Here is a 24,081-nt window from a genome sequence, read left to right on the forward strand (position 1 = left end):
CACAGAGCACCCCCATCAGATGCTCAGTATTTGCCAAGATGAATTAACTGGGCTTTCTAGAACTGAGAGGGTAACTTTGGGATACCTCAAAATGGCTAAACAGCTCAGAGAAATCAGAGGCTGTGTTTTGCCTCCTGCATTTGGCAGAAAAAAAGAATACTTCTTTCTCTTTGTAGCACACCCCAAAATTCTTAAAATTATTATAATCATGTAGATGGGGAATTCTGTCTTTCAGCTGAATAGATGCATGGCAGAAATTCCAGTTCTGTATTCTTCTGAGCCTCAGTTTTTGCTCTCAGGATGTGTCATGTTTTTACCACTGAAAAGAAGAGTTGCTTTTCTGTGATATCCAGAAAGAGTAGTTATGTATTAAGACTGCGGCATTTCCTACTATTTATGAAGGTGTTTATGAAAATTTTTTCCTGTTATCAAAAAGACGCAGTGTCCAAAAGTGCTGCTCCCTTTATAAGTTCACATTGTCAGAAATACTAAGGGTCCTCTATTCCCGACAAACAGCCTCTGCAAGGTCAAACAACCCCCTAGACACAACGCAATGACAAAGACATTTTTGGGTGATGATGCGTAAGCGTTCGTTTCACGCTTTCCACATTATTTGCACTTTTTCTGCTCCCATCACTGTCCTCAGAGATTTATTAGCAATACAACACAGAAGATGATAAGCATTAAAATGTTACGTCGTGGACATAAGCAGCCCACGTGGATCTCTGCTGAACGAGACATGGGAGACCTGCTTCTCTCTTCGGGCTGGTTTTTTCCAGTGTGACTTCTCTGAGACTACATGGCAAAGCTGTGCATGTAACTGTTCTTCTAGCACCGTGTAGCTGTTTCCTTCAGTGGATCAGGGTCCTGAAAGCTTTGGTTCTATTCCTCTAAAATCTGCTTGAAAGAATCACCTGTTTTGCAGAAACCCTCTTTATATTCCTTGCCAGGTTTTTGCACGCAAGTAACAATTAATTGATGTGGTTGTGAAGGATCGATGATCCCTTTTATTAAGGGGATGCTCTCACACCATAAATTTAGGGAAAATTATTCAGGCTTCCCACAAATGTAATAATAAAATTTCACCATGGCTTTCTTAAACTGCTTTCTTCAATATTCTGTTTCTACAAAATTGAAAACTGTTTAAAAATAACATGATTTTGGGGAAGAAGCAAATGGTTCACTTTTGAAATAACATGGCAATATTTTAATAAGGAAAGTCTGAAATGCTGACACTCAACGACACCTGTGCAAAAGGAATCGAATCGTAGCTGTTCCTAATATGAACAGAGGAATGAATAAAATGAAATAGAATATAATTTTTAAAGAATTATCATATTTATTTTCTATTAAAAACAGACAGTACACCAAGGTTTAAAACATAAATATCAAAATTATTGTACACTTAGTCAACTAGCTTTGTTTGGCAGCAATATTTTACAACATCATTGTGCAATAATATGCTCTGGCAGATTAAACTCCACATAATCCGTGATGTGTACCTTTTCTGTTTACATCGTAAATCACCCTACAACAGTAAGATAGTTGTTCTGGCGTATGTATAGAACATCATACAGTGATACAGTACATGCTTTATGAAAGCTGGAAAGAAGGAAAGAAAAGAGAATATCTCTTAATGCTTCCCTTACTTGACTCAAACAAATTTAAGCAACAGATATTTACCCTCCCATTTGCTCTCATTTAACACAGGCAGTTCCAAGTATACATACAAATACACATATATTAAGAGGATTTGTTTAAATAGCTATTGCTTTTATAGGCGGCTTCAAATACATAAACATGTGTATGTCTTTGAAAAATTAACGTCCCAGCTTAGTCTATAAAAAAACAAGGGTTCATCCACAGGTGAATATCCTTAATTAGAGTGCGATTCTGTGAATGTCCCGAAGACTTTGTCCCAGTGGGTGAAGTAAGGAGCATAGTTCGATTTGAATTTCAGATGATGGAGATCATGATGTGGTGCTCCTCCATACAGACCGAACGGCACGAGTCGGTGAGTTGACCACGGAAGGTCGTACCCTGAATGGTCCTCCACTGACAGCCAAATGTTTGCCAGGAAGAAAATCATTTCTGTCAAAGGATGGCATCCGAGGAGCAAAGGGTTAATAGCAGCAAAAAATCCCAGCGACAGCAATTCCCATACACTGGAATACTGTGTAGTAAGAGCAAAGGTTGACACATGCTTGTGATGCACCTTGTGGAAGGTCTTGTAGAGCCAAGGCACCTTGTGATGAAGCAAATGCCACAGGAAGTACTCAAAATCAAACAGAAGCAGGCAAACAACTACTTCCAGCAGGACCTCAGGCAGCTCTGGAGCTATCACTGGTAGATTCACTGGTCTCCAGTACCAGTGGAGAAATGTCACCGGGAAGATCAAAACAGCATGGTGGTACATGCTCTGAATAATGCAAGGCACCATCATGCCAAGAGTCGGAGAGTTCAGCGGCTGGATTTTGTATTTTCTCAAGTTTGGTAGTTTAGTGCTTAAAAAGTCCAGTGCAATATAAGGAAGACAGAAGGCCATGTATGCTGTGAAAGAAAACAGCACTGGAAAAAACGGTGACTTGATCAACGGCTCCTTTGCTGTGACAAAGTCCCAAAGAGGCTGAAGGCACAACCTGTCCTGCTGCCCGTCCATCGCGTAGCTGAGCAGCACTCTGTCTGGCAGGCTGCAGTTCATGCTGATTGCGGTCTGAGAGGTCTGTAAATCCTGCACGCCTTTATCTAGCCTGCCCAAGCCTGCTCCGCCCATCTGAAGTCCTTAGTAATACACAGCCTTAAAGAGGAAGCTCCTGTTCCTGTTACACAGAAATCCATTAATGCGTTTAACTAATGCATTTAGTTAATGCATGTAATGCATTACAATCTCAGAACAGAATTGCCAAGCCAGAGCAATCACTTCAGCTCTGTGAGAGACTTGGGCAGTAGGAAAGATAAGCAGAAATGCAGAGCTCTAACACTGGAATTCAGAAAAAAAGAGTAGGAATGTTTTCTGCTCCACTTACACACTTGAAAAACTGCTGTCTCTTACTAATTTTAAGTTGTGTCATCCTTTGTTATCTTTTTGCCTTTTTAGGTAAGGAAATACAACCTACCATAGATTTTTTTTAATGTGACCGAAGATGTATGTACACTTAAACCCCAGGTCTGACCTGTGGATGTTTGGTGGGTAATGGATGTGTGCCCATGCATTTTCTTAATGATCCCTTGGGTATACGACAGGCTAAGTCAAAGCCCTAAGGAGACCTACACTATGCTTCCAGTCTGAACGTGGTGGCTGTGACTTATCTCTATCTCCTTTCACGGTTGTGCTCTCCTTAATGCTCCTGCATCAACTTGGCATGGCAAAATCCACCTGACTTGACTAGATGCAAAATTGAGCCAACAACGTTTGAAGAACAAAATATCCCCCCCCCAGCTGCCGGGAATAACACAAGGTAAAATCTCACTACATTTCTGAACAGATACTTAGTGACAAGTGTTATTGCATTATCACAATATTCGCTCCACATCTCAACAGTGCTTTGAGCAAGATGATGTGGAAATCATCCTTTACCCAAGTATCAAACTACCTCATGCAATTAAAAGATCCACTGGTTAGACCTACGTCCTTTGAAGGGTCCTCCTTTGACCACAGGCAAGCACACAGCAGACAGAAGCTAGCGGGCTTGACTCCCAACATCCCTAATTTGCTAAAAGTATTTAGGAGTAAACGATGGAGGTTTTGATTTAGCCACTAAGACATCACTTCTTTTGTGCTTTTAGGAAAAGACAAGCAAAGCTTTGAACATTTAGGGAACCGGAGCTTGTGATCAGCTTCCTATGAACTCACCTCCTCTGTAGGTACAGCATTTATTCTAAAACTGGAAATGAGCTCAGCTTCCTGGATGACTTTATTAGCTTGTTCAGACGATTTCAGTTCTTTGCCATTCAGAAAAGAAAACTGATGGGGGGAAACAGGAGGCAGAATTGATTCTCAATAATTAAGAACAATTAATAAGCAGTGACCTTTTCTGAACTATGCCTGGACTTCTCCTAATAGTTAAGTTTGCCTTCAGCCTCAACTCTTTTCTTTTTCAAGAGACTCTGCTCTTAAGGAAGCGCAGATTTTGCTCTTTCCTTAGACTTCAAGGAGTTTACTGAAACAGTAACATTATCTGTGCATTATTCAGGCAACCAGAAGTTCTTTGCTGGAGACAGGTACGGTATGGCCTTCATAGACTCTACCCGTTGCATATACATTTTAGAAATAGGTTCAGATTCTCGGATGTTGTGAGACTGTTCTGTTGAACTCAATTAATTCAGACTGTTGAATGTAGTGAAACTAAAACCCCGCGAGAGACACTAATTTAGTGGATGAGGATCTATATCCAATAGTCTCATTTCAATCTTCTGGTTGTATGCTATCCTGACCTCCATTTCAAATAAGGACATGAAAAATGCATTCGTAACTCAATCACCATCTGGGTCTGAAAATATTCACGTGAGAGGTGTTTTCTGTTGATTTATGTAGTTACAACCAAAAATTAAGCCTCCCAGATGGGATACGTGATTCTCTATTTTATTAGAATTATGCAGGGACTAAATTTATTCTATAATGTATTCCAAATCTGCCTAAAGGGAGATTGACAGAAATTGCTCAGCTGCCCTAAAGCCTCTCCTTCGACTAATCCTTAATAGCTATGTGAAGCCTCAAGAAATTTTAGGACCACTGCCACCTATAAGCTAGAATTTAAAGAACAGGCATTTTGCCCGCAGATTAGGTCATAGAAAAATAGTCTTAAGTCCCTTAAGGAAAAATAACGGGATTCTGAAGTCTTATTACTAGTCTATCCTGCAAAATAAAGCCCAAGCAAGGCGAGAACTTACCTCGTCGCCTGGCGCAGCCGGCCGTGCTCTGCACCCCATCTGCTGGTGCTCTGCAGGATGGGCGCTGCTGACAAGGCTTACCTCCCCTGGGTACCGAGCCAGGCTCAGCAAGCGAGCATGCTTAGAGAAATGAACCCTCGTGCATCAGGCAGGGCAAACCCTTATTCTCCAGAAGCGAGTTCAAGCCGTTTGCCTTAGCCACCAAAAGCACTTACCACATATTTGCGCTCTGCTAGCTTGGGTTTCTTTGTCAGCACAGGGTACCGTGAGAAGAAAAGACAAAGTGCACACAAATCCTTTCTGTCCTTAATTCAGCAATACAACCCCAGCTTTTTTAACTCAACTTAAAATGCTGCCAAACTTCCCCATGTGTTACAAGACTCTAACGGGTCTCTCAAAAAATCAAGACTCCTGCTACAGCGTTTAGGTTGAAGGGCACATAGTTTGGAATGAGGCCCCGCAAAGGGTCTTAAATAGATTCCACATGAGCGCAAGACGCAAGCACCTACCCCCAAGCTGCACTGTTAGGTACAAGCTATAAGGTAAACAGCAAAACGCAAAGTGGGTAGGAAAATGAGGAAAAGTTAGCAGGAGGGAAAACCAGGATCAACATACTGAAACTAATGTCGCAGCAGCAGAGGCAAAAATCTCTTTTTCCTTCCTCCTCTTCTCCCCGTCTCTTTGGTAGGATTTCTGTCATACCAGAGATAAGGCAACATCCCAGTGCATGCGGAGCTTTCTACCAGAGAAAGGGTGTCGGGATAGAGGGTTGATAACTTGCTCAGGATAGCAGCAGGGAAGCAGGACAGTAACCAGAGCAAAGGAAGGCAGAGGCAATCCCTTCTCTCATTTTGCAAGAAATTGTTACCGTGCTGGAAAAACACAATAAATCTGAGGTCCTCACATCCTGACTCACCTGACTGCAAGAGCCTGAGTGCAAGGAGACACACTGTTCAGCAGTACTCCTGGCAGCTCTGCGAGGGGGCTGCTCTAAGCAAGCTGCTTTTGCTGTCCCGGTGCTGGGCTGCAGCGGCCTCTCCGCATGCAACAGCACCTCCCAGCGCAGAAACCCACTGCCAACAGCTCTTCTCCCCACAGCTCCACACCAGCCTGCCTCGGGCTTCGCTGGAAGAACTGCTTTAGAAGTAAATATTTGCTTTCTGTTATTGTTACAGCTATCAGGAAATACTTCTTAGACTCTGTTGAAATTTTCAGGGATAACAAAATACACGCTGCTTTGCAGCAGGGCAAAAAGTTGGTAGGTATAGATCTGTCACAGGCCTTATAGGTGTAACAGGTTGGGAGGGAAAGAGGGAGCTTTGCCTGTTTACGTCTTTTCAACCTATGTTTAGGTATACTGAGATTCAAGTCCAGGATCTGAATCCGCAGAAGGGACGTGAGCCTCTGCCCCTCGCGTCCCAGGTAAGCAGCTTGAACACTGAGCCCGTGGGTATGCTGAGTACTTGAGGGCGAAGAACGCACATTCCTCTCCAGTTTTGATGGAAAACTTCAGCCTAAACACAAAATACATTTCTCAACAGAACTAACACGTTTTCTTAATCAAAATATTTTCATATCAACACTCCACCTCCCCAACCAAGCTTCACTGAAAAACTCTCCAGCCAGCATGGGAAGAAAGCTTAATCTAACGTCTTTCTAATGAATTCCTAACAATGGCTGGGGATGGAAAGCTGAGCAAATTGATAATTCTCAAGCTTCACCTTACCGGGATCAGTTTTCAAAATAATAACCATCAGGAAAAGATCCTAAAATTCTTTCATTCAGAATTCGTAATTCAGTAGCGAGAAATGGATCCGCATCCTCTACAGCTACCCATTCATCATTTCTGGAGTCAGAATGCAATAGGCACTTTCAGCTCAGTATCCTCAGAAAACACGACTTAGGCAATCGTGTTACAGGCGTGGCTGCTGTCCATCCAACCTTCGCAATTTTGGATTTCATTGATGATTTCAGTGATTTTGTTCACATAAAGCTATTTGAGAATAGGCTACTGGAGAAGAGAGGCCATTATTAGCATGCTTGATGGGCAATGGTGCAGCATGAGTTTGTGTTTTATAAGACATCGAAGAAAAGGAGAAGACATTATAAAGGCTTTAATTATAGGAAAAGCTTCCACCAAGAGCCACGCTCTACTGTATATCAGAAAACCTAGTCAGCCATCAAGGCCTCTCTCTCATATCTTACAGGTTAAAGCCATCTGTAACTTTTCATGTTTCCTTTTTTCTTGTACGGCACATTGCCCATAGAGCAATTTATAGAAAAATGGTTTATTTTGTTCCCAAGCTGACAAAACTGTTTCTCGTACAGGGCTCAAGGGAGTGTTCTGCCACCACTTCCTATGCTGAGGCACTCAATGTTGTCTGAGTTGATGTGTAAACTTTTCTCAGTGTTATCGCTAGCTACAGAATCCCTACTGCAAAAATGCTCTGCATTGAGCTAGTCCATCATTCAGGGCGCACCGCTGACCTACACGACCTCTACCATCCTTAGGCCTCCTGCATGAAGTGACCAGAGTGCATATACTTGCAGACAACAATTAAAAAAAAATCCTTTTCAAGCTCCAAACGCAACACGTGGACAAAAACCACCTGCCTTGATGTCTGCGTAAGCCCTTGTGTGCCCGGTTGTGTTGTACATCTCTAAGTCGAAGCCCTGGATTGTGCATTCACTTCAGGCGCACACAGGTCTGTGTGTCCGGCCATCCACCAGCTGAACAGGGACTACTTTCTTCTGGCTTTCTAGCAGAGTCTGATCAAGTCACTAAATGCTAGGACTAAGTCAGCAGAAGGTATCTAATGCCCTCTGTTATGCTACTACACTCTCATGTTACCCAAAGCTGATGTTCAGGCAACCTTCAACATCATGCGTATACACCTGTAACACAAAGCTTTCTAAAGACAGGCACTAAGTATGTAAGATCTGCTTTGAAAAATGTACCATACATCACTGCTCATGCTTACTAGACCAAGCTTCTCACTCTTCTCTATGTTCAGGGCATATTCTTTTGCATGTCTCTTTCCACTGACACCTCTCCAGGTTGGTCTCACACAGTGCTTGGAACTTCAGCAAGCTAGGGAGAGCACAGCAGCTCACAATTCCCACAGCCATCCCCGCTCCAGCGCAGCGGAGAAGCTCCATAATGGCTTTTGTGTAAAGCTTCTCCTGTTCTGGCTTTATTTCCAGGCATGCAGGGGGTTCATCAGCTGACAAAGCTGGCAACACATGGGGTTTAATACACCCTGCTATCCCGAGTGCACGTCGACTGCATTCAGAATGCACAGAAGGGTACAGCCTGAGCATATTTATTACTGAAGATGACGAAGGTCAAAAGCTGGGTCAAATGTACCATGGCAAAGATCAGTTCCCTGCCTTACTATGTGGTTAAACGCAATTTATGAGATTACCAGACAGTCCATTAAGCAATCTAATTACCTAAGGTTTAAGAATGTGATACAAGAAGCTTTCCACCATGTCAGTGATTTGAAATGAGCCCCACCTGGAGGCTTAGAAAATCACTTTGTCTTGTGAGCAGTTATTTACTATTGGTACCTTACTTAAGAGTCTCAGAGAAGTCCCCCAAAACAACATGAATGGCCTTTTAGGCTTAAGGAAAGCCTCTTTCAGGACAAAAGTAAAACAGAAGCTTACTTGGCTATTTTACTTTTTAATTGTATTTGTTCTGTGGACGAATAGTTGTGAAAAACAGACCCACCCTTCTGCATTCTGTCGCACAGATTCACGTGAATTCATGAAACAACAAGAAGTGAAACAACACATCGCTCTGAACTCCAAGTTTATTGAAATATCTCAAGCTTAATAAACACGACGCACACGGCTCTTGCTGTATCACATACCCTCACAACTGTGAAGTTAGCCACCTTGGATTCCTACAGAAACTTCCGTGCATCACAGCCAGGTGAAGCAAACACGGCTGCTACAAAAACAAAGCAAACTTAGAGGTCCTGCTAGGAATCGCAACTGCAGTATCATGAACCGCTTTTTCCTTAAGCAAAGGCTGAGGATTCCCTGAGTCTGAATTCAGAATTTTAAAAAAAAAAACACAAACAAACAAAACCTGATTTATGGCTTGTGCATCTTTTTACAATTTCTTTGTTTACAAAAAAGAAGTTTGCCTCAGTTTAAAATGCACTATTTTCTATGCCTTGTAGAAAAGGCTTTTTATCCTGGCGGGACTACTGACAGAAATCTGGGTTGAATCCAACCGTGGCACAGAAATTATCATCTGGACTGAGGCAACTGACTCCAGAGGTTGTTCACACATCTACATTTGGCACGGAACTTTTGTGCAATTCAGAGGAGCCGAAGTCCTCTGCACAGTCAACGGGAAGAGCAAGGCACCTCTACTACAGGCAATTACAGCTCCAAAGTCAGACCCCTGAGGCAGGTGTGAATCCTCTCCCCCTATTAAATGGGGGTTTAGCCCCATTTTGAAGTGGAAACTAAGATTAATACTGCTGGGCTTCACAACGGTGGCAAGCACCACACAAGCAGCTAAGAAGTAAACAGATCTTCAAAGCAGCAGATGATTAAGTCCACACAAATTAAATCACTCAAGCTGAAGAATTAATGCTTTGGCTCCTTCCTCACCAGTAGTATACTGCAGGAGTTTTTCTTTCTAGTCGTCAGTGCAAAGAAAACAAAACACAAGTATGTTATGTCATTCTCCTTGAAAGCCATAACCTATTGACAAAGCTAACTGAAAGTGGTATTTCTTTTAACTGCTTCTCTTGTTCCAGGAATCTGCAAGGGCAAATAACGATCCTTATCCATAGCTGGTACATGAAACCTGAAAGGCTTCATGGACACCATTAAATCAAGAAAAATGCAGCAACGAATCAGTCCCAAAACAGGAGATTTCAAAGGACAGTGGTGATGATCTCTGGCTTCATGACAGTTCTTCTGGGCAATATTGAAAAAGAACGTCCTCTGATGTAGCTAGCTTGTATGTGATGGCTGAAATAATAACAACGCATCAAAAAGTCACTAAGTGCTTTTTAAAGTACCAGCACCAAATGGGTCACTGCAGTACAAGGAATACTTCTGAAAGGTACTCGGAAATGGCAACATACTGAGAAACGGCAGTGGTTTATGGTCAGTGAAACACTTATTGTTTTAACTGTCAAGCACCTGAGGTGCTGAACGGACTAACTTGTCTTTCAGACCTGTCACTAAATTCATACGCACATGACATACTCCTTTTGAGCAAAGTCACACTGCTGGTTTTTGACTACCATGCCACTGTGGGCAAAATCAGCAGGACACAGTGAGGATTTCTGCAGGAGAGAAACAATACTGAGAAAAACAAACCAAATATTAATCCAATTCAGTAGTCATTGCCGGCATTTTAAAAATGCACCATAAATAAACAATGTAGCATTATTGCCAGAAAAGCATATGTTCCAAAAAAGATGAATTCCTGGTGAACCAGTACTCTGAAATACCATGCTGGGTTAGAGGTACTTCCTCATCATGTTAATTATTTCATTATACATGCGCTTAGGTGCATCAAGGCCCCAGATGAAATCCAAATGTTCCCATTCGGGAATGTGTTTGTGGTAAACCAAGTTTGTGATCTGAGTGAGGAGAATAGCAACATCCTTTGGGTCTGCCAGCCAGTCCTGTCCACCAGTCCACACTGCCGTTGGCACAGTCATCTCTCTCACTTTGTAGAAAGGGGGAGTAGACTGAGGAGGTGGAAAGGGAAAACAAAAACATTAGAAAGAACAAGTCTTCAGGGTGATACTACACTGCAGTGTAACATACTAGCAAATGCAAGGGTGATACTACACTGCAGTGTAACATACTAGCAAATGCAAGAAGAATGTGCCAGATTCTGATTTTCTCTTCCTCTCTTGAGCAGCTGGAGATGGAGTCCTGACTCAGCAGAACATGTAACTCCAGGAGTCCTGCAATATTATAGCGTGCATAGCAGTAAAGACGTGGTTTGAGGAGTTTACATGACAGCAGGGTAGCGGAAGCCTCAGAGGACACCCCTCATTCATCTCTAAACCCTAATCAAATACTAAAAGTGACTGCTACTCTAAAAGTATGATACTGCAGTCTTTCCCAGTCACTAAAGTGACAGGGGGCAAAATATTGTTAGCATTGCACACAACAATTTAGAAACAAACATGTGCGGAGACCAAACAGGCTGAAGATAAGCAATACAGTCAATGAACTGACAGCCTATGCCTTATTGTGAGAAGTGCAGTGGGATCTGAGAAGTTGGGCCCTGGAACAGGCTCCCCAGGGAGGCATCACGGCGCCAGCCTGACGCTATTCAAGACGCACTTGGACAACACCCTCAGAGACATGTTGTGCATTTGGGGTTGTCCTGTGCAGGGACAGGAGCTGGGCTTGATGATCCTTGTGGGTCCCTTCCAACTCAGGACATTCTGTGATTCTATGATCTCATGATCTAGGCAGACAGGACCACCCTTAAGAAACAGCGTGCCATCACAACTTTGTGTCCAAGCGTAGGCTCCATGCTGACTTAGGACTACCTCAGCGCTCTATAGTCCTGCCTTTTTTTTTTTTTTTTTTTTGGAAAAGGCAGATCTCCAGTTAGTTACTGGGCAACACTCGCGGCTCTTTAGCATGCAGCATGAATGCAGCACCCAGAGAAGTGCCCAAGGACTTTTTTTTTGTGACCCTCAAGAATTACACCCATAAAAGACGTCTACCTGGTTGTAGTGAGCCATATTTGCAGCCTTGCTTCCCCAGTCATAAGCTTTGAGTTCCCCAGTCTTCACAGCCTAGAAATAAACAAATATTCACACATACAGATAAGAACTGCAACACTTCTATTGCAGGAATAAAAAAAAAAAAACATAGGTCATCTGGAGACCTGGCAAAGGCAACTGACACAAGAAAGAGTGAAATGCCAAGTATTAGCAAGGCCAAACGTCACTGCTTTGCCCAGCGTCACAGGAGTGGGAAACATTAACTAACATTCAATACCATTAGACTTTGTCCCTTAAGATGTCACACTCCTTCATAGCAACAGTAGGAAAGATTAAGGAAAACAGTTCAGTGTGTCCAAAGGCAGCTTGTGGCAGCTCCGTGCTTACTTCTGAAATATTTACCTTGCTGTCTAAATGTATATGAGCACAGCATGGAGCTTTCTTAGAAAGTCTACTCTGTATGATTTACCACCTATTATTTTCCAGAAACAGAAGCCTATATAAGAGGGATCTGGGAAAAAAAAAAGAAGTCTTCAAAGTTTCTTTACAAGCCAACGCTCGAGCAGCTATGTACAGCAGAACACATTGCTTCTGAATAGATGACCAAGTCCATCACAAGTAGCGATGAACACTGCTTCCATGGCAAATGTCTGCTCGTGCTTGTCAGCCTGCTGGGCAAGCTTCAGGCACAATAGCATCACAGGCATCAAATCGTGCACTGAGGTGAAATTCAAAACACACTAATCAAATAGAAAATGAAGTCAAACAGAATAGAAAGCCTGCTGCTTTTCAGTGGCTAAAAATATCACTTGTAATTGAAACAGGGTTTGCTGAAAAGGGAGCAAATGCTTGTTGCAGCACCTCCAGGTTAAGTTATTCCATTGCATTGTTTGTCGGCCTGAAGTACTGAGGGTTAGCCTACCTTCAAAGACACAGGGGAGCAGGTGAGCCACCATAAGTCAGTATCAAAGCAGCTGCAGTGAACAGCTGCCATTCTGACAGCTGGAGGTTCCAGAATTTCACTTGGGCTATGCTACATATTATTTTGGCGTTTTATTCCATGTAAATATCAGAGACATCAATATTCTACACACAAGCTAGGGTCACAGACATTTTAGATTCTGGAAACTCTACCTGGCTCCAGTGGATCATGTTTTGTACAGACGTCCCCGCAGGGCAGTGTGTTGAGTACACGTCCACTCGGCTCTGCAACAAGATAGTTAACGTGGTTTACTCCTCACAGTGCAACAGTGCGACCATTACTGCTTCTTGAACAACTACAGGAAAACTTTCCACTCCTCTTAAAACGGTTATAAACAAAAGTTAACTGGAGCCATATATACAGGTCAGGTAAAAGGTTCAAATATTTTGGGGATTACTTACGATTAACTGCAGAACTTTAAAGCTGAACTTTAAACTTGATAATGACATCCCTCAAGCATTTTTATATATTCAGAATATATTTTAAGTGCTAGTATTGTAAGAATTGGGAACACATTAACTAATAATTAGATAGACCTCCAGAGAAACTTTGCATTACTCTACACCTAAACTAGTAGCCGTCAGTCCAAAGTGATTCCGAACTTCATACACTTTAAGTTTAAAAGTACGAAATACCATGGGGAAACTTTAATCCTGGCAGAAAAATAAAATATCGTCCACCATCAAAACCATGAAAACTGTATGTGCTGGGCAAGAAAACACTGAAAAACTGCACCTTCATCCTGATATAAAACAAAAAATATACTGGTTTTTGCACACAGAATGATGAAAAAAAATATTGCTGATTCTATCTTGCTCCAATAAAAAAAATCCTCAGCCTTCATCTACCTGTGGGTAAACTAATGCCAGCTTCTACTGATTTCAGGGAGTTAGAAACACTTTAAGAAGCATTATGAAAAACGGCGGTCTCATGCCAGTTGCTCTTAACTACCTTTTAGATAACAAAAAAATCCTGTGAACAAGTCCTTTGGAACTAGAACCACAGATGAAGCCATCAGCAGGGTCAGAAATTGGTCCCAGAGAAAATAATTGCACACGTCCACTGAGAGACCAGAAAACTTCAACAGTTCTCTTGAAAATGGTTGAAAACTGTATCTTTTTTCCTCACTTCCTTGCAAAAGGAATTAAATACTTGCACCATCATATTAATTTGCTTCTCTTACCCACTTCCTCAACAGATCTAAAATAATGTATTTTAGCTTTCCAGTAACATTTTAAACAGTTAATTCTATCCGTCCGAGCCAGGCAACTACATCTATACCAAGGAAAGATATTAATCCAAACTCATTATAATGAAGAAAGCATTAGGTGTTTTCTAATTACCCGTAAAGGGCAATCAGTACAGTGATAAACAGTCAATACTATGATAGAGTACACAATAACTCAGCTATTAAAAGTCACCAAAACATACCATATTCAAGTTTCTCTCATTAAAACCACACAGAAGGAAGAATACATTGCCGCATAGGTCATCAAGTATTCTGTGGGTGCAAATGTGAGTAGCAAGCCACTTCAGCACAGAATTCTGAGGGAGGAATTGTTTTTTTCCAAACATCTTCTACAAAATAACAAACACATAGGAGAAACATGTAATGACGTAGAATGACATGGGTTTAGTTTTTATACTACAACTTTCTTGAGGTAATTAGTTCTGTTTGCACTGGTGACAGGTGTGTCATGTGAAAATGATTTATCTCCTTATCAACCTTGTTTACAGCCCAATGGGAAGGTCATGGCTAGGGCTTCTGCTACAAATGAGGCAGTCCATTACCCTCACAAAAATTATGTGGGAACTGGGACTACCATTAAAGAATTCCAAACCTAACCTTCAACTCTAATCAGTTTTAAATTCAGTATTTTACGGGACTACTACACAGCTTCTTGTAATCAGACTTGTTTAAGGCTAAAATATTTTAAGCTGCATCTGCTAATGTTAAATGGCCTTGTACTTGCCACTTCCTTTCTTCAAACCACATAAGAAGAACAAGTTGCATAAGCTGTGGTGGACACTTCATCTTCATAAGTATTTTTAAAACTTCCAATGGCCCACTGGGCACTTCCCTGACAAGTGACACAGCTCTTTAAAGATCCACCTGACCCGTGGGTTTGTGGTTGTCACGTACTTCTGCACTATGGTTTTGTTTTTGCAAGTCACCATGAGAATCAAGCTCCTCAGCACAACACGAACGTCTGCACAGGACACTGATCAGCTACTATCCTCATTAGACGAAGTTCATTACACAAGGGACAGGAGACCACAGTTGTTAGTATCACTTTTATGTATCTGCCTTTGGAGCAGGAAACTAATAATGCAAACAGACATACATTGAATATGTACAAGGTACGCTAGAGAAGGGTTTCTCTCACAGGACGAGCAGCTCTGGGTGGTGGAAAGAAAAGTGACGATTAAAAAATGACACATAGCAGGGTGTTCACAACGTCTGTCTTCAGGCACTTACTGCAGCCTGCCAGTCTGCCTACATTCCCTTTGAGGTTAATGGGGAAAAGTAAACTCCTCCAGAGGATGATTCACAGCATCTAAATAAAGCTGCTGCTCTTAATCACCCTCTGAAGGATCCTCTTCTAATACTAAATGGTAACTTGTGAAACAAATCTGTTAAAGTTCATGACAATTCAAAAGCGTTCTATATAAAACTATCATATGACTCTTCTAAAACAGGCCAACTATTTAATTAATCATGTGATTTCTGGAGCGTAACTTCTAGAAACATGTAAATGGAAAAACATAATTTTATTCCATCTATTAAGTCGTAGCTGTAAAATACTACTTCAACGTAGATGATGCAAATTGTCTCATTAGACAGCAGTAAAGCCAGAGAAGCCACTGCTTACTTCCATTATTAGCATTATTATGGAAAAGCTGGCCCAGTATTCCTGTCAAACATGTTGACCTAGTCACAGCTATTAACATTCTTTGCTATGCTGTTCCCACCTAGAAAGGGGGACACCTCACACAGCTTAAAACATTGACACTGAAATACAAACCTTGAACAGCAGGTCGGGAAACGCTCCCAGTTTTGCCAGGGGGCTAGTGGCAAACTTGACTGTAGCTACTGGTGCCAAGGCAAAGAACATTTTGATTTTCTTAGCCAGCTGTGGCAAAGTTGAAAAAGCAATGAAAGCTGTAAATAATATGAGAATAATTAACAAACCTCACTGACACAAGTTAGATGAGAATTTCACCTGGCAGTGATTCTATAAAATCTAATAGATGTTGAGTGTGCACAAGTATTTTTAGATTAATGGTTTATTAATTAATTATTAACTGTTGTCTCTAGGATCAGCTTAGATATTTTAAATTAATCTAGTTACTAAGGAACACAAATAAAATGAGGTAAATAAATAAGAAGAATTCATTTTCTTCTGAAAAACAAGTTCATGCTAACAAACCGAACACTCTTCCAACCCTCTCTATCTGCAGGTCTAAACGCACCTGAGCCAGGCCTTACATACAGGAAAATATTCAGGAAATGGGAATCCTCATTCTACATGTCTGATGGTTCTAATTTTATTATGCACAGTTCACCAAGTTATTTTAATAGAAACTGTACTGGTGGCTAGCTGTGACTTCAATTTGTCACTTCAAGAGCTTCCCATTTTAAGTAAACACCGAAAGGTTAAGTCTTTTCAATGTTGATGAATATTCCAGGAAGCAGCTAAAAACCAGAAGCAGTAGGTTTCAAAAGCCCTATTTCTTGATCATTAAACCACCTATGTGGAACTTGATATTACTTCAAACACAATATATTCTAATAAATGCATCTCTTCACATACCCATTGTGGTACCCTGTGAATGGCCAACATAGAATACTTGCTCCTGGCCAGTCTTCTTCAAAATAAAGTCCACTGATGCTGGAATGTCATACTTGGCCATTTCATCAAAGCTACAAAGCAAAGATAAGAAGTCAGTTGCGTAAGTGAAGTTACGAGCGTGGAACAGCTGCACAGAGCTTTACTGCACTGCAGGTCAGTTGTCTGCACATAAAAAAAAAGCTTCCTTTGGAGGAAGCAGAACACTCTGGTGGTTGAGTCTTCACACCAAGCACCAATGAAAGCAATTAATAATCCAGTTGGCAGCCAGTCACGAGTGGTGTTCCCCAGGGCTCAGTGTTGGGGCTGGTCCTGTTCAATATCTTCATCGCTGATCTGGATGAGGGGACTGAGTGCACCCTCAGTAAGTTTGCAGATGACACCAAGCTGTGTGGAAGTATCGATCTGCTGGAGGGCAGGAAGGCCCTACAGAGGGATCTGGACAGGCTGGATCGATGGGCTGGAGCCAATGGTATGGGATTCAACAAGGCAAAGTGCCGGGTCCTGCCCTTGGGCCACACCAACCCCAGGCAACGCCCCAGGCCTGGGGCGGAGTGGCTGGGAAGTGCCCGGCGGAGAAGGCCCTGGGGGTGCTGGCTGACAGCCGGCTGGGCATGAGCCAGCAGTGCCCGGGTGGCCAAGGAGGCCACCAGCCCCCGGGCTTGTGTCAGCACTGGTGTGGCCAGCAGGAGCCGGGCAGGGATGGGGCCCCTGTGCTCGGCCCTGGGGAGGCCCCACCTCGAGTGCTGGGCTCAGGTTTGGGCCCCTCGGGACAAGAAGGCCCTTGAGGGGCTGGAGCGTGTCCAGAGAAGGGCAGCGGGGCTGGGGCAGGGTCTGGAGAGCAGGTCTGATGAGGAGTGGCTGAGGGAGCTGGGGGCGTTTAGCCTGGAGGAGGGGAGACCTTATTGCTCTCTGCAACTGCCTGAAAGGAGGCTGCAGCGAGGCGGGGGTCAGACTCTTCTCCCTAGTAACAAGCAATAGGACGAGAGGAAATGGCCTCAAGCTGCACCAGGGGAAGTTTAGGTTGGATATTAGGAAAAACATCTTCACTGAAAAGGTTGTCAAGCATTGGCACAGGCTGCCCAGGGAGGTGGTGGAGTCTCCATCCCTGGAAGTATTTAAAAGAAGGGTAGACGTGGTGCTTGAGGATATGATTTAGTGGTGGGCTTGGCAGTGACAGGTTAGTGGTTGGACTTGATGATCTTAAGGGTCTTTTTCAACCTTAATGATTCTATGATTCTGCTGACCACGTATGAAGGCTGTCTCAGGATGCTACACTGACCATAAAACTCCCTTTTACTGCCCCTACATATGTGATAGCACATGTAACTGGAAGAAAAAATCTTGCACATTCACAATGTGACTCAACTGAGATGATGGGCAACGAGAGGGAAAAGAAGCCTGCTCACAAACAGCATGTGTAGTTTCTCTAGCAAGACAAGGATACCTGAAAACCCAGAATTCTTCTTGCTTCACTGTAAAGTGTGTATGTTTCCTGGACCAGGTGTTCCCTCTGCTGTTTCCCAGCCATACGTCATAGCCAGCGTCTGCCAGCATAAAGCCGAGGCTGTTGTAATCCAAGTTTGTGATCCAGTTGCTGGCATCTGCAAGCAAACCATGCTGCAGAAACACAGCTGGCCTTGGACCTGAAAAATAAAGCATTTATCATAGCTTCCTGTTCATCTGGAATTGAATGTCTAGGAAGAATTCAAGGAAGTTATTGAAAGTCTGCTTTAGATTTGCACTTTGAATATTTAACCTACTTGACTTAATCTAAAATTAGCAATTTGTATAATATTCAGAATGCCATGAAATCACATGTTTTTACAAAAAGCTACTTTTTATCATTAGGGATTTTAAACTAGCAACTTGTTAGTTTCCTAACTAGGGCAAAAGACTCCTTGAAGTTCAAAACAGACAGCAAACGTGCAATAAGCAAACATGAGAAAAGCAGGAGCTACAAGAAAAATACAGGTAGCCCTTACAACTGTTTCAAGCTCACAAACGCTCGGCAAAGCGGCCCAAGCACAGAGACAGCTAAACTGCTTATGACCCTTGCCCTGCCCCTAAACCTGAGGAAGGCATTCCCACATATGTGTTACTGAGATCTTTGTCTTCCAGCTAAGTCAATGCCAAACTAGGGAGCTGAGCTGTGGAAATCTCTGCAACTGGTACTGATATTACCTCTATGCAACTCCCTTCCATTCCAAAGCTCTGGCAGAACCTGAAGAGCAGTATGAGTAGCCAACAAGGGAATCTGTTTCAAAGGACTTTCTCCCCTTGACTTAAGTAGTGAAAAGAACCACAGTCAAAACCCAGGTGGAATTTAGGAAGCCTCTTTCCTGACCTCCCCATCCTGAAAAGGGAAATGACACCTTTATGTGGAAAACATGAAAAAACCTGAAGGTTCCTGCTACTACACAAAGAAAATACATTAACATAGAACGCTTTAGGAGGAGCATGACCATCAGAAAATCCAAAGACCTGACTCCGGGTATTGCAGTAGCACAGGTGTTTTAGGGGTTTCTTTTCTGCTTTAATAACTGAAATCTGATAACATGGTAACTTTATCTCAATGCCGGAGATTACTCAGGAATTTACCTCCTCCAATGACACATCACTCTACTACAACACTAACTCACACAATACTTCCTCCATTGATAATTTAGACTTGGATCTTTCAGCAGAAACAGCCAAATCACAACTGTTTCAGTCACCTACACCCTCCATTCCAGGTCAAGTCCATGAATGTTTGCTGTGGGTTCCAGAATCCAAATTAGCAATATTCCTCCCTCCTGGCAAGCTTTACGGTCATCATGAGGAACCCTTTCAGTGCCTGCTTTTCCCATTCTGTTAAAAAAAACATGTTGTGGCATACTGCCCCTGCAACCAGAGCACATCTCCAGCAGTGCCAAACCAGCACTGGAGACAGCAGTTCAACACAACTGTTTACTCCGCCGCAGTAATACTTCATTGCCTTATGAAGAGTGTGCAAGATTTTCAAGCTTAACGTTAAATTTGTTTTCAGTAACGTTCCCTTTTAGCTTTGATACCTTCTTCCTTTTTACTAAACTCAGATCAACCAACTTCTACTTTTTTGAAGGACAGGCTCTCCTCAAGCTGCTACTTGCATGCTTCATAACATAGGAAGGAGAAAACTATTTAACTGCTTGAACGCTTTAGTTCCACTCTCCTATTAGCCTCCAAGTTCTCCCAGTTCCTTTTTCACTTTCCCAAGCAGTCACCAGATCTGCACAAGAATTGCACAATCATATGACAAAACTGACTTGGGCAATAATAATTTTGTATCACCTCTGATCCTAATACCCAGAAGGGTCCTTAAACTACCCTTCCTGCTATACAACATCTTGCTTTCTTCACTGCACCCTCAAGAAGTTGAAGACAAACTTATTTCCATCCCCTTCTTACCCATGCTATGCAATTGCTTTAGACTTTTAGTTAATACTAAAACCAGAAATCACTGATGTTTTGATTTTAGCTTCTCTGGACATTTTCCCTGTTGTTTTTTGTTGTTTTGTTTTTTTTTTTTCAGTTGAAGAACTGTAGGCTTTGTTCCAAAACATCATGTGATACATATTTCCAAGGGTTCCTATTCACATTATGCAGGTATTGCAAAAGAAGACTTATGAGATATATACACTAAGTCAGCAGTAACACATCATTGGTATCTTTCTCAGGAAAGATACCAAGTCTATAAAAACTTAAGATCAACATGAACTTTGAAATCTTCATTCTTCTAGGAGATCACACTTCCCCAAATGTGCTCAGTAATTGTTGTTTTTAAAATTAAAGCACTTTGCAAAACATGAACTTGGGGTCGACGGTGTGGCAAGGGGAATGTGGAGAATTCCCACAGGTCAGGAAACTTCTGTTTGCTTATGTCATCAATGAAGGATTTGAAAAAAAATCAAGAGGTACAAAGGCAGCCTGTCTTTTTCCTGTAGGCTTCTCTGAAATTCTTAAGTACAAAGACACCTGCCAGGTTTGCCTGGCCTCGTCCACGCACTGATCTTTACACACCCACCTTGTGAGAGACAGCGGACAGTGCAAACATCCTAACTCATACAAAACCAACAGATAAGGTCAGGAAGACTGTTGCTTGGCCTTTGGGAGAGGAAAGGGTTTTTCCACAGCTCTTGTCACACCCAAGGCTACAGGACACTCACTGATTTCTTTTGTGAGTTCCATGTTTTCACCTCTCATCCTAGGTTTTTTTCAGTCCCAAGAGTTCCGAGGCAGTCCTTAGAATGTGTACAGTTTCTATGCAAACAGGCTGCTGCTGCACGCATGCGATTGTCTGTAGGATCTTTTATAAGGGGTGGCGACAAGTCTGATACCAAATTCAGCCATTGCTGTTCAAATACACTGTTAATTCCATATGCAGTGTACAAGAATAGCAAGTCCAAGACTATGTGTCTCCTCTTCCACATATATTTGTCTCATTTTTAAAATCATTCCATCACCCAGTCCTTGCAAAAACCTCTGCCTATATCACTCCCTTTGTTTTAGCTTACATTTCCCCTATCCTTCCTCTCCCCCACCTCCTCACCTGTCCACCCCCTGCATCCCTTCCATGGCTTTATATCAGCTTTCACAGTAATTATTACAGCTTGTAACAGTGCTCTGGTGGCACATGCCAATGCTCCTCCCAGTTCCCTATTAAATCACATCCATAAAACAACCTGGTCTGGGCTGACTGTTGTCAACTACCTGTTACATATACTAAGTTGCAGTGTATTTCTTTATATATTGTACCCAAAACATTCTGAAGGGATTTTATCTTACTGCATGGCTTTACCTATTTAAGCAGCTGCATAAAATAGGACACCCCAGTGGCATGCCGTATTGGTCTGGCTTGTACCCTACTGCAAAGGGAGCTGCAGAGAGGTTAAAATTAACAAAAGATTTCTCATTTTATGCAGAAATCAAGCAGTAATTACTCTGTAAACATCCTAGTGGGAACTCTTGTGGTTTAGTTATATTTCACCAAAAGAGGCATGTGAACTGCCCTTACTTCTGAAAACGGTCAAGCATTTTTAACTTATTTGTTATAAAGAAGCATTTTTTAAAGTGAGGTTTGAGATAACCCAGCAACGTTACAATCAATCTCTTTTCAGGAGACTTTATTACTTAAAAAACCCAAGAAATCTCAACCCTCATTTTCCACTTCCTAGCAAATCCAGGCCTCTCAGCCCCTCAAAAAAGATCAAACGATGGGCTTGTATTCATGTCACAAAAAGACAACTAACTCCTCTCTTCCTTTACTCAAGTCACTCTGCATGTGCCTAATCTATTTTGGCCATAACATTCACCAACAAACCAGTCTAACTGCACAGGTCATATAGTCTTTAATCTTTTTCTGGATTATTACAGGAGAAAAAGTTTTGTAACTCAGAGCTTTTTCATGTCTTCCCATTTTTCCAAGCAGACATAATTCTTACCTTTGCTCCTCTCACTGCCTTTTCTTCCATAAGGAATTCTGTTAATGGAAAGGATGTACCCATCTTCTGTCGTCACTTCATACTCCTCACTAGGGTATCCCCTGAAGGTAATAATTTGACTCTGAAGAAAGAAAATAAACCACCTCTGAGTCAGACTGCCAGCCTCCTCTGTTCATTAACATGCGCAAAGTACTCCAGGTTCCTTCCAAAGAGGCAGAGGTGAAATTAAAGGATGTGGTACGAAAAAGCCTTACCGCCCACCTATTCAATGCAGACTTATCCCAGTGCTGAGTCAGGAACTAGCCAGAGCACAAACCTTATCCTAGGAATTTGGAAGGACTCCCTAGCCTGTCCCCATCCATTGTCATAGTAGTTACTCACACGCTGCTTACAGTGAGAAAGGAGACTGAAGCATTGAAAAGGAGATTATGATAACAGGGCGAAACATTGAGACGTGGATTGGCAGACAGAATTTGAAACTGCCTGCTCTCAAGGAAAGCAGTATCTTCCAGTAACAAACAAGTGAGGACAGCAAAAAGCCCCTGGCACCACAATGGCGTATGGAAGGAGGGAAGAGTTCGTCTCTCCTTAAGGTAAAGGCTTCTTCAAACACACTTCAGATTTATATCTGAACTTTACATTGAATTCTCTGTTATACAGAGGACACTATCGTGTTTAGGCAATGTGCTGAAATGAACCACAAACACAGCGGCTTTAAAACGCTACGGTCACGCTCTTCACATGCGAGAGCTGCCGACATTGCCACCTCAGCTCGTGGTTTCATGGGCCATTTCTTACTCACCTTTCTCCTCAACCCTTATGCCTATTGCAGAGCTCTCAGGTGACTTTGCTGACAAGCCAAGGAAAATAATAATTAAAAAACCCCAACACATGTTCAACAATCTGATTTCATTAATAAGTTTATCTCCCATCTCTTATGTGTTGGGCTTTATGTTATTTTCCTTTGATGTAACTCCATTAGGACAGAGAACTTGCTATTTAACTGGTTTCATGACACCAGCCGTGCCTTGAGAAAATATAAGATGCCAGCCACGATCAGAGTTCTACTCTTAGGCTACCTGGCAAGGAAGAGGAGCATTTAATTAAACATGCGGTTTCTTTTAAATATACCTTTAATCATCCACAGTGACATTAACATTCCAAAATTATTCCAAGGCTAAATTCCATTCAAATGCTACTAGCCTTAGACTAAATTACTATTTTCAGCCACTGAAATTCTATTTAGACGACACTGACGACTCAAGCACTTCTTTTTTTACAGACTTTAAGCACGTTTAGCTTCAAGTATCTTCTCACACATAGAAGAAAATGGCACAGTTTAGATGGGGGTGAGGAAAGAGCAACACCAGTTACTAACAGCAAGTACCTTCTGGAGTTGGCTGTTGCAGCAGAAGGAGAGTTAAGAGAGTAAGTGCCAAGTGGGGAGAAAAGCAGTCGTGGGGAGGAACACGGGAGCGCCGTGCTGGCAGCACGGGGTGCTTCACAAGCATCCGCTTTTCTAGCGGTTAAGAGAGTGTCCTAACCAGCAAAAAGCACAGGTCTGCATCAGAAAATACCCGAGAGACCAGCCACGGGGCAACGGGGGGCCGAGGAGGACGTGGAAGGGGGAGAAGCGGCGGGCGGCGCTAAGAGGCGGGTGTCAGCGGCACCCGCTGCCGGGCTCGAAGCCTCCCGGGGCGTCCCCCGCGGCCTCGCCCCGTTTCAGCCCCACGGGCACCATCCCCTCACCGCCGCCCCACTCACGATGTTCATGTTCGTTTCGGGGTCCACATTTCTCCTCCCGCTAGCGAAGGCGATGCTTTGCAGCAGGAAAGCGGCGACCACCAGGCCCCGCATCCTGAGGGAAGGAGGCGAGAGGCCGCGGCGAAGCGGAACCGGGCGCTGGGGCAGCAGCGAGCGGCTCCCGCCCCAAAGCGGCTTATGTGCCGCCTCCGCCGGGCGCGGCGACCGCCACGGGGCGGCGTGACAGGGGCGGGGAAGGAGGCGGCGGCGGCGTCCAGCCCCGAGCGGCTGAAGGAGGGCGGCCGGCCCGCCGCACGCCGCCGCCGGGCCGGGCTGGGCGCCCGGGTGTGTCCCGCAGCCCTGCGCCTCCCCCTTAGGGGTGGCTACGGAGCCGGCCGGCGGCGGGCCGGGCCGCTCCCCGCCCCGAG

The 24,081-nt window shown here is 43.1% G+C and overlaps 2 protein-coding genes across 3 annotated transcripts; both read right to left on the reverse strand.

Moving 5' to 3' along the window:
* Positions 1 to 1,328: 1,328 nt before the first annotated feature.
* Positions 1,329 to 8,560, reverse strand: CH25H (cholesterol 25-hydroxylase). 2 transcript variants are annotated; one of them, XM_064463778.1, is made up of 2 exons: positions 5,807 to 8,560; positions 1,329 to 2,819 (listed from the first exon to the last, which is right to left on the reverse strand). In XM_064463778.1, the coding sequence occupies exon 2, from the start codon at positions 2,771 to 2,773 to the stop codon at positions 1,877 to 1,879; it is 897 nt and encodes a 298-aa protein (XP_064319848.1). In that variant the 5' UTR covers positions 2,774 to 2,819; positions 5,807 to 8,560; the 3' UTR covers positions 1,329 to 1,876. The 2 variants fall into 2 exon arrangements, with proteins under 2 accessions (XP_064319848.1, XP_064319847.1); XM_064463777.1 differs by having other exon boundaries at positions 3,854 to 8,560.
* A 127-nt stretch (positions 8,561 to 8,687) lies between these two features.
* On the reverse strand, positions 8,688 to 23,807 carry LOC104043534 (putative lysosomal acid lipase/cholesteryl ester hydrolase). Its single transcript, XM_064463776.1, has 9 exons — positions 23,675 to 23,807; positions 21,911 to 22,031; positions 17,896 to 18,094; positions 16,413 to 16,522; positions 15,624 to 15,760; positions 14,029 to 14,175; positions 12,750 to 12,821; positions 11,616 to 11,687; positions 8,688 to 10,616 (listed from the first exon to the last, which is right to left on the reverse strand). The coding sequence occupies exons 1-9, from the start codon at positions 23,765 to 23,767 to the stop codon at positions 10,383 to 10,385; spliced, it is 1,185 nt and encodes a 394-aa protein (XP_064319846.1). The 5' UTR covers positions 23,768 to 23,807; the 3' UTR covers positions 8,688 to 10,382.
* Positions 23,808 to 24,081: the final 274 nt, after the last annotated feature.

This window comes from Phalacrocorax carbo, chromosome 12, assembly GCF_963921805.1.
Source record: "Phalacrocorax carbo chromosome 12, bPhaCar2.1, whole genome shotgun sequence".
NCBI lineage: Eukaryota > Metazoa > Chordata > Aves > Suliformes > Phalacrocoracidae > Phalacrocorax > Phalacrocorax carbo.